Source organism: Apodemus sylvaticus, chromosome 1, assembly GCF_947179515.1.
Source record: "Apodemus sylvaticus chromosome 1, mApoSyl1.1, whole genome shotgun sequence".
Lineage (NCBI taxonomy): Eukaryota > Metazoa > Chordata > Mammalia > Rodentia > Muridae > Apodemus > Apodemus sylvaticus.
Window position 1 is genome coordinate 53,989,221 of NC_067472.1, and position 10,500 is coordinate 53,999,720.

Genomic DNA, 10,500 nt, shown 5'->3' on the forward strand with positions numbered 1-10,500 from the left:
CCATTCCTGGGCATATACCCAGAGGATTCCCCAGAATGTAATAAGGATATATGCTCCACTATGTTCATAGCATCCCTATTTATAATAGCCAGAAGCTGGAAAGAACCCAGGTGTCCCTCAACAGAAGAATGGATGCAAAAAAATGTGGTATATATACACAATGGAGTACTATTCAGCCATTAGAAACAATGAATTCGTGAAATTCTTAGGCAAATGGATGGAGCTGGAGAACATCATACTAAGTGAGGTAACCCAGTCTCAAAAGATCAGTCATGGTATGCAGTCACTAATAAGTGGATATTAGCCTGGAAAACTGGAATACCAAAAACATAATCCACACATCAAATGATGTACAAGAAGAACGGAGTAGTGGCCCCTGGTTCTGGAAAGACTCAGTGTAGCAGTATAAGACAAAACCAAAACAGGGAAGTGAGAAGGGATGGGTGGGAGAACAGAGGGAGGTAAGGGGGTTTATGTGACTTTCGGGGAGTGGTGGACCAGAAAAGGGGAAATCATTCGAAATGTAAATAAAAATATATTGAATAAAATTTTTAAAAAAAAGGAAAAAAAAAAGAAAATTGGAAATAGTTCTACCTGAAGACCCAGCTATACCACTACTGGGCATATACCTAACAGATGCTCTACCATACCACAAGCATACATGCTTCACTATGTTCATAGCCACCTTATTTGTAGTAGCCAGAAGCTGAAAACAACCCTGATGTCCCTCAACTGTAGAATGAATACAGAAAATGTGGTTCATTTAAATAATGGAATACTACTCAGGCACTGAAATCAAGAACATCATGAATTTTGCAGGCGAATGGATGAAATTAGAAAATATTATCCTGAGTCAGGTAACCAATGGTCCAAACTACACGCACCGTATGTACTCATTGATAAGTGGATATTAGCCAAAAAGTACAGAATATCCACAATAGAGCTCACAGACCATATAAAGCTTAACAAGAAATAAGGCCCAAGTGTGAATGCTTCAATCCCACTTAGAAGGGGGAAGGAAATAATCACAGAAGGCACAGGTTCGAAGGGAATTGGGTGGGAGATTATAGGGGGAAAAAAAGAGCAGGGCTGTGGTGGTTCCTCAAGGCTGGGAAAATGGGTTGGAGGGACTGCACACCTATATAGGGATGGTGGGCACCCATATATCTGCAGAGGGAAGGCTGCCCAGCTAGTAGGGTTTGGGGAGTCCTTGCTCAGAAGGCATGACTGTTCTTGCATAGCCCTGGGTACCTGTTAAAGAAAGCCTGGCTGGTAAGAGGCTTGGTCCTGTCAGGAGCAGGAGATGCTGAGGCCTGTTTCACTGCTCCCACATGGAGGGTTTTGATAAGAAGAGACAGTTCATAGTTTCAAAGCTTTATTATAGAAAAGTAGCATGAGAAAAAGAGATGGAGTGGTAAAGAGATAAAGAAAAGATAAAAGGGTGAGAACGGCCATGACCACGTGGAAAGAGGGGAAAAGAATGAAAAGAGATGGGGAACAGGGGGACAAGAGCAAGGGCAAGATAGAAAAGCCAGAGAGCTAGGAGGGGCCTGGCATCCCCCTTTATAGTGTGGGCTGGGTTACCTGACTCTTGCCAGGTAACTCTGGGGTGGGGAAAACCCGGCTGTAGCCGGGTGACTGTTGGGGTGGAGTCCAGCCAGAAGACCAGGGCCCATGTGACTGATGGCCACAGGATTGTGGAGCCAAGGAGTCAGGAGTATGAGCCTGAGTATCCAGGAGCATGGCTCACTGGTTCCATCCCTTGTAGAATATTCTAGTGGGTTTCCGGAATAAGCCTCACTCAATCACACCTCAGACTGCCTTTCACGGTCCCACAGGTGAGGGGACAGGATGGCAAATGGGGAGCAAGATCAGGCATGGGAGGTGACAGGAGAGAAGCCCAGATGTCTAGTAGAATGAGTAGAAATATGCAGCAGTGTTGGGTGGGGAATGGGGGGAACCTCTAGAAAGTCCCAAATACCAGGGATGGAAGTATTCCAGTGGGAAGGACTTTAGCCAAAATATGCAACAAATGGGAGATTAAATCTAAAGAGATCATCTCCAGTAGATACCCATGGCCCATAGTTGAGGGATGGGGCTACCTACACATCTCAAAATTTTTGATCCAGAATTATCCCTGTCTAAAGGAAATGCAGGAACAAAACAGAACAGAGATGGAAGGAAAGGCACCCCAGAGACTGCCACAATTGGGGATCCATCACATCTGCAGACACCAAACCCTGACACTGTTGCTGATGCCAAGAGGTGCTCACAGACAGGAACCTGGTATTTCCCTCCTCTGAGAGACTCTATCAATATATGATGGAGACAGATGAAGATACTTAGAGAGAACCACTGGACTGTGGTCAGGGACCCCAGTAGAAGAGTTATGGGAAGGACTGAAGGAGCTGAAGAGGATTACAAACCCATTGAAGAACAACAGTATCAACTAGTGGCATCACCCAGAGCTCCCAGGGACTAAGCCACCAACCAAAGAGCAACCACAGGCTAGTTTGTGGCCCCTGCTACATATGCAGCAGAGGACTACCTTGTCTGGTCCTGTGGAGACTTGATACCCCAGAGAAGGGGGGTGTTAGAATGGTGAGGTGGGAGTGGGTGGATAGGTAGGTGAGCAAAAATAGAGGTGAAGGGTGATTTGTGTGGGGGAATTGTAGAAGGGGGATTGGGAAGTGGGATAACATTTGAAATGTAAATAAATAAAATAATTATTAAATAAGTGTATGGAATTTTTAAAAATAAATTTATAAGAAAATATGAATTCAGATGATAGGAATGAACAAGATAGAGAAGCAAGTAATTGCCTGACTGAAATCTCCAAGTGATCACTTCCCTAAAGTGACACTAACTGCCACATTGACAACATATTGCGACATCAATGAACTTTAGAGTGCCAAGGAGATCTGGTGTAAGCTGCGTGTCTAGTTTAAGAAAATAAGAAATTGCACACTGAATAAAGCAGGAAGAAAGTAGGTGCTCAGGAAGACTTCTTCTAAGTTGTAGACTGTAGGTGTAGTCTGTGCTCACATTAGTCCCATTCCTACCCTGATGAGCACAGTGCAGGCATAACACATCAGACCCAGGCCTTGAACCAGGACCCATGTACTCATCTTCTGGAACTCTTTACCTAGAAGTCCAGTGTACTGTATCCAGAATTCATCTCATAAGCTCCACAGACAGTGAGGAACAAGACTCTACTCAACAAATAGCAGAGCATGAAAATGTCACAGGAAGATGCTTTAAGAGTTCATTGCCGAGCCCAATACTGTGAGATGTAACCAGGCAGAGGAAAATAGCATACTTTCCCAAGTATGACAGGTCTGTTTCACAAAGTCATGATTGTTTTGGTCTGCTCCATTTTTCAGTCATTGCCTGGATATGAAATATATCTGTGGTACTTGCAGGCACATTTTTCTGGGATGATCAACTCTGTGATTTCTGAGGTGACAGTAGGGCTTCTATTTCAATTCCTTCTACATCCTTAAACAGGACAGATAGCAGAAAGAGTGTCCCAACCAGTGACTGAAGCAGGAGGTCAGTACAGGGTACTGACTTGAGTCTGTGTTGGCCTGATGAAAACTCACAGTTGAAGATTGCACAGCAAATTTTTCAGTACTCATTTGTATTCATTTTATCTTCAGCAAAAAAATTGCAACACAATTCAACAAAACAAAGCAAAGCAAAACAAAAACAAAAGAAAATAGAAAAGAAGGCCATTTATTACAAGATTTGCTTGGGATTACTTTATATGATAAGAAATGCTTTAATTCAGATTCTCCTTGCATTCAATGAGATACAATATTTTCCCAATCCAAGCATATGTCAGAAGTGGAGCCTAAAGATAAGAGTTTACCTCAGTATATATTGTTTTGTTCAAATTCAGATATCCTCAGTTCCCATTACAGAGTATCTTAACACCATCCTCAGTTCCTATTACAGAGTATCTTAACACCATACAGAGAACAGGAGGAGGAAATCTCTTTCCATGGCCCAGTACTCACATGTACGTGGGTTATCAAGACTTTTAGAAAATTATGTGTTAGGGGAGGGAGTTTAGAGGGAGAAGATATGAAAATATTGGTGGTAGTGGGTGTGTTACCCAACCTCCCAGTGTTCCACTCCCAGAATCTCAGGAGGGCTATGTGTAGTGTGTGCAGAGGTGATGAGAAGAAATCAAATAGAGTGCTTTTTGAAAGGGGAGACTCACAATGGGTGAGGAAAGTGCTTTTTCTTCTTCACTCCCACACCCAGGCATTACTCTCTCTCTCTCTCTCTCTCTCTCTCTCTCTCTCTCTCTCTCTCTCTCTCTCTCTCTCTCTCTTCTTTCTCTCTCTCTCTGTGTATGTGAATGTGTGTGTGTACTCTGTGTGTGTGTATGTGCATGTGTGTTGTGTGTGTACTCTCTCTCTCTCTGTGTGTATGTGCATGTGTGTGTGTACTCTGTGTGTGTGTATGTGCATGTGTGTTGTGTGTGTACTCTCTCTTTCTCTCTCTCTCTGTGTATATGCATGTGTGTGTGTACTCTGTGTGTGTGTATGTGCATGTGTGTGTGTACTCTGTGTGTGTGTGTGTGTGTGTGTGTGTGTGTGTGTGTGTGTAAAACTCCAAGTGTGAGATAGGATAGTCCATTTAGTTTATTTTTATGAAATAACACAACAGAGAACTGTATGCACTTAATTTAATAAAACATAAAGAAATAAATGTGAGGTTTCAACAATTGTCTTGCGCTTTATAATTAGAAATAATCAAGAAGGAAAAATGATGATTTGCAGTATCAACTGTGTGATCATTACCAGGTTTCAGGAGTTCTGTGAGCCAAAGGTCTTGTGGAGGTTTATGACTGTTGACATCTGTCACTGTTGTATATTGCTTCCTGGAGAACCAAAACAATGAGATGTATTAAATTTATATTTGTGCCTTAAAAGTCACAAGCTAAAAATCAATTTCTCTTGCTAGTATTTTTGTTTATTTTTCTCTTAGTAGATTTTAGATTGTATAAAAATTACTACATGTATTTTTGTGTGGTGTGAATGTATACCCACACATGTTTGGAAGTCAGGGAATAACTGTTAAAAGATAGTTCTCTCCTTCTGCCTTTACATTAGTAATTTTACAGTTTACAAAAGAAAACAAATTTAAATTTACCATCATCACTTCAATATTGGCCAGACTCTCTTTGGACTGGTCTAGAAAACATTGCTTGAATTGCTCCACAGCAGCTTTACTAAAATGTTCATGTTCATTTGGAAAAAACACTTTCAAATACTCTTTCACAGACACAGATGAGTCAATTGTACTTTCAATAACATAATCTAGAAGACGGCAGCCAGAACCTGGAAAGACATGACATTCATCGATGGAGGTTTTAACTCATTAGCACTTACCTGTCATGACAATTATGTTCTTGAGTACAAATGGAAACACAAATTAGCAATGGTAATGTGGCACTGCCAAATCTGGGACAGAAGATGCAGGCTTTGAGATTCTTCTTATAAATAGCAAACTCTGGCCCTAACCTCCTACCACAACTAAGTCACACCTCACACAACCCTTGTGAATAAGGAAACTGAAGAGATAGCAGGCTGTTTTGCTGAGCAAGATAAACAAACTTCATTACTCTCTTGAGAACATCATGAAATAAGTTCAAACATCCTATAATTATCACATTTAAAATATTATCCTTGTTGCTCTGTTAACTCTAGCATCTGACCCACAAAGCAACATAAACAGAAGCCCCAGTACTTGAAGTGACCTCATGCAGCCTGACTAGGAGTCGGGGAGGGAAGGAGCTTAGGACTTTGATTCAGTTAATTAGTTCTAGTCATGGGTCTAATCTTATTTAAAATTCACTGAACCCTTCACATTTTTAAACCTATACCAAGCAAAGTAGGCAATAAAAATAATATACACTCTAAAAAGCACACTACATGAGAGCCATTTATAATGATCATATTCTTGTTTGCTTTTTTAAGAACAGGGTTTCTCCTTGAAGCAATCCCACTGAAATCAGGGACCAGACAAGGCTGCCCCCTTTCTCCTTATCTTTTCAATATTGTACTTGAGGTACTAGCTCGGGCAATTCGACAACATAAGGAGGTCAAAGGGATACAAATTGGAAAGGAGGAAGTCAAACTATCATTATTTGCAGACGACATGATCGTCTACCTAAGTGACCCAAAGAACTCCACTAGAGAGCTCCTACAGCTGATAAACAACTTCAGCAAAGTGGCAGGTTACAAAATCAACTCAAGCAAATCAGTGGCCTTCCTATACTCAAAGGATAAGCAGGCTGAGAAAGAAATTAGGGAAATGACCCCCTTCACAATAGCCACAAACAGTATAAAGTATCTTGGGGTGACTCTTACCAAACATGCGAAAGATCTGTATGGCAAGAACTTCAAGACTCTGAAGAAGGAAATGGAAGAAGACCTCAAAAAATGGGAAAACCTCCCATGCTCATGGATCGGTAGAATCAATATAGTTAAAATGGCCATTTTGCCTAAAGCACTATACAGATTCAATGCAATACCCATCAAAATCCCAACTCAATTCTTCACAGAGTTAGAAAGAGCAATTATCAAATTCATCTGGAACAACAAAAAACCCAGGATAGCTAAAACTATTCTCAGCAACAAAAGAAAATCTGGGGGAATCAGTATCCCTGACCTCAAGCAATACTACAGAGCAATAGTGTTAAAAACTGCATGGTATTGGTACAGTGACAGGCAGGAGGATCAATGGAACAGGATTGAAGATCCAGAAATGAACCCACACACCTATGGCCACTTGATCCTCGACAAAGAGGCTGAAAACATCCAATGGAAAAAAGATAGCCTTTTCAACAAATGGTGCTGGTTCAACTGGAGGTCAGCATGCAGAAGAATGCGAATTGATTCATCCTTGTCTCCTTGTACTAAGCTCAAATCCAAATGGATCAAGGACCTCCACATAAAGCCAGACACTCTGAAGCTAATAGAAAAGAAACTGGGGAAGACCCTTGAGGACATCGGTACAGGGAGAAAGTTTCTGAACAGAACACCAATAGCGTATGCTCTAAGAGCAAGAATTGACAAATGGGACCTCATAAGGTTACAGAGTTTCTGTAAGGCAAAGGACACCATCAAGAGGACAGATCGGCAACCAACAAATTGGGAAAAGATCTTCACCAATCCTACATCAGATAGAGGGCTAATATCCAATATATATAAAGAACTCAAGAAGTTAGACTCCAGAAAACCGAACAACCCTATTAAAAAATGGGGTACAGAGTTAAACAAAGAATTCTCACCTGAAGAACTTCGGATGGCGGAGAAGCATCTTAAAAAATGCTCCACTTCATTAGTCATTAGGGAAATGCAAATCAAAACAACCCTAAGATTTCATCTTACACCAGTCAGAATGGCTAAAATTAAAAATTCAGGAGACAGCAGGTGTTGGAGAGGGTGCGGAGAAAGAGGAACACTCCTCCACTGCTGGTGGGGTTGCAAATTGGTACAACCACTCTGGAAAGCAGTCTGGCGGTTCCTCCGAAAACTGGGCACCTCACTTCCAGAAGATCCTGCTATACCACTCCTGGGCATATACCCAGAGGATTCCCCACCATGTAATAAGGATACATGCTCTACTATGTTCATAGCAGCCCTATTTATAATTGCCAGATGCTGGAAAGAACCCAGGTATCCCTCAACAGAAGAGTGGATACAAAAAATGTGGTATATCTACACAATGGAGTACTATTCAGCCATTAGAAACAATGAATTCATGAAATTCTTAGGCAAATGGATGGAGCTAGAGAACATCATACTAAGTGAGGTAACCCAGACTCAAAAGGTGAATCATGGTATGCACTCACTAATAAGTGGTTATTAACCTAGAAAACTGGAATACCCAAAACATAATCCACACATCAAATGAGATACAAGAAGAAAGCAGGAGTGGTCCCTGGTTCTGGAAAGACTCAGTGAAACAGTATTTGGCAAAACCAGAACGGGGAACTGGGAAGGGGTGGGAGGGAGGACAGGGGAAGAGAAGGGGGCTTACGGGACTTTCGGGGAGTGGGGGGGGGGCTAGAAAAGGGGAAATCATTTGAAATGTAAATAAATTATATCAAATAAAAAAAAAAGACAAAAAAAAAAAAAAAAAAAAAAAAAAGAACAGGGTTTCTCTGTGTAGCCTTGGCTGTCCTGGAACACACTCTGTAGACCAGCCTGGCCTTGAAAGGCTTGAATTAAAGATGTGAACCAACACTGCCCACATGACCACACTTATTTTTAAATTTGTGTTTTTAAATTAAAGTGTAATTACATCATCTCACCCTTTCTCTTTCCTCTCTCCAGCCCCTCCATGTCCTATCCCTACGTACCTATCATCTATCTATCTATCTATCTATCTATCTATCTATCCATCCATCCATCCATCCATCTATCTATCTATCTATCTATCTATCTATCTATCTATCATCTATCCATTTAGTGTTACATGCATGTATATGATTTCAGGGCTGATCATGGTATTAGGTAATCAATTAGGGAGCTCATCCCTGGGAAAAATTATTTCTCCTGCTCTTGGAATTCCTTAGTTGCCTGTAATTTTTCAACAGACAGAGACTATTAAAGAAAACCATAACTAGTTGAAATGCAGAGAACATCTGATCATAGTGTGCCCAGTACCCAAGGTTCAGAGAGCATTATAGTAGAGCATCAGAAAGATTGTAATTACCAGAGAACCAGGAAATCTGCTCTGAGATAGTTTCTCCCAAAATGACAGGGAAGCTTTACATATGATACATCAACATATGGCTGCCCAAACAAGAGCTTTTTTTATTATATAGCCATCAGATTTTATATATGAATTATGTATTTCACTCATTTCCATTCCTCTCTGCTCCATTTCAATTCCTCCCAGATCTTCCTCACATTTTCTTACAACTTCGTGTCTTATCCTTCTTTGTTTTTAGAAATAATACACTGAGTACAATTAGTGTTGCTCATTTTTCACTGATATAAGGCCATCCACTGGAACATGGGAAAACTATCATGAACCTCAACCCTAAAGAAAATTAACCCTTTTTTCCTCAGCCGCCAATCACTTGGCAAAAGCTTCTCGGTTAGGAGTAGGGCCACAAGACTCCCCCTCTGTCCACATTTAGAGTGTTGACCAGCTTGATTTTGTGAAAGTCCTGGTCAAACAAACACTGCCCCTCTGATCTCATCAGTACAATAGCCCAGACATATCTAGAAGACAGTATTTTGCAGCAGTTCTCCTTGAACTCTGGCTCTTACAATCTTTCATCTGCCCCCCCCCCATTCCACAGTGTTTCCTGAGTCTTGGAGAGAAGTACATGAGATAGATATCCCAGTTAGGGATGAGCACACAACAGTCGTTTATTCTCTGCACTTTGATCATTTCTTTTGTGAGAGGGCTTTATGTCACTCATTACTGGAAAAAGCCCCCAGAAAATATAAGCTGTTCTGCCTATTAGCATGAATACAAAGGGCATGGAGATAAAGGACCATGTAAAGAATTCAGAACAACCTCTCATATGTCTGTCAGATAATGTCCAAGCTTTTTACCCTGGCATTAAATGCTACAGTTGGAAAGCAGCACTGTTCAGAAGTTTCCCATTTCCTTCCACAGTTAGAGTCTCATGAATATATCCTCTGGGAAACCCATATGGGCCCAGTGTTGTGGGAGCACATTTATATCATCACCCCTTTCCGCTGAAATATCTCATAATCAAACCTCAGCCTTCCCATGGACTTTAAAATAGTAAATTTCATAATGGGACATTTTGCATGGTATTGATACATGACATGCAGCTCCAACACAGGAATAAAATGCAGAATAGAGATACCCTTTTTATTATCTGAATTAATGTTGATCCATGAAATTATTAGATCAGACACTTTACACTAGTGCTCAGGTACAATGACTTCTTCCTGGAAGACACAGTAAGAATGTGTGGTCCAAGAGCACTCTTCCCTCTACAGAACTTACCACTGGCATAGCAGCAAATGGGGATGGTGACCAACATGAATAGAACCACCAGCTTCATGTTGAGGCAGTCCCTATGGGTTGGTCTGTTGTCCGAGACAGAGATCAGGAAACTCTCTGGAGCTGACACCTCATTGTTCCTCTATTTATTGCTCAGGCCACCAACTTAGTCTCATCCAATAAATAAGAATGCAAGTCAGAAGTTTAATATGGCACTGCACCAGGATACATAAGAGGGTAAAGAAGAGCCAAAGAACACAAGTTTCATTGAAGAAAGCAAGAACAGAGATTTTTGGGACTCTGGGGATCACTTAATGACAAATGGCAACAGCAACATGTTGGCAAGTGCTTCTAATGTCCAGTCCAAACTAGAGCACTGTGGTTGATTTTATCATCTGCTGTTCTGATTTTAAGGTGGTCTCATTCTCTTCTTTCCTGCCCCTTTTCTCCATTACAATCCTCAAGCTGCTTTATTCCTTGTCTGTCATC

The 10,500-nt window shown here is 41.1% G+C and overlaps 1 protein-coding gene across 1 annotated transcript; it reads right to left on the bottom strand.

Annotated features, from left to right (window-relative positions):
- Nucleotides 1-4,852: 4,852 nt before the first annotated feature.
- On the bottom strand, nt 4,853-10,072 carry LOC127678301 (secretoglobin family 2A member 2-like). The gene is made up of 3 exons (XM_052173154.1): nt 10,015-10,072; nt 5,164-5,351; nt 4,853-4,891 (listed from the first exon to the last, which is right to left on the bottom strand). The coding sequence occupies exons 1-3, from the start codon at nt 10,070-10,072 to the stop codon at nt 4,853-4,855; spliced, it is 285 nt and encodes a 94-aa protein (XP_052029114.1).
- Nucleotides 10,073-10,500: the final 428 nt, after the last annotated feature.

What these genes read in the sequence shown, in the direction of transcription:
- LOC127678301 (XM_052173154.1), bottom strand. Translation starts at nt 10,072, where the DNA reads ATGAAGCTGGTGGTTCTATTCATGTTGGTCACCATCCCCATTTGCTGC. An exon ending in CATTTGCTGCTATGCCAGTG is followed by an intron (nt 5,352 to 10,014) that starts GTAAGTTCTGTA and finishes ATGTCTTTCCAG; the next exon opens with GTTCTGGCTGCCGTCTTCTA. An exon ending in CCAATATTGAAGTGATGATG is followed by an intron (nt 4,892 to 5,163) that starts GTAAATTTAAAT and finishes TTGGTTCTCCAG; the next exon opens with GAAGCAATATACAACAGTGA.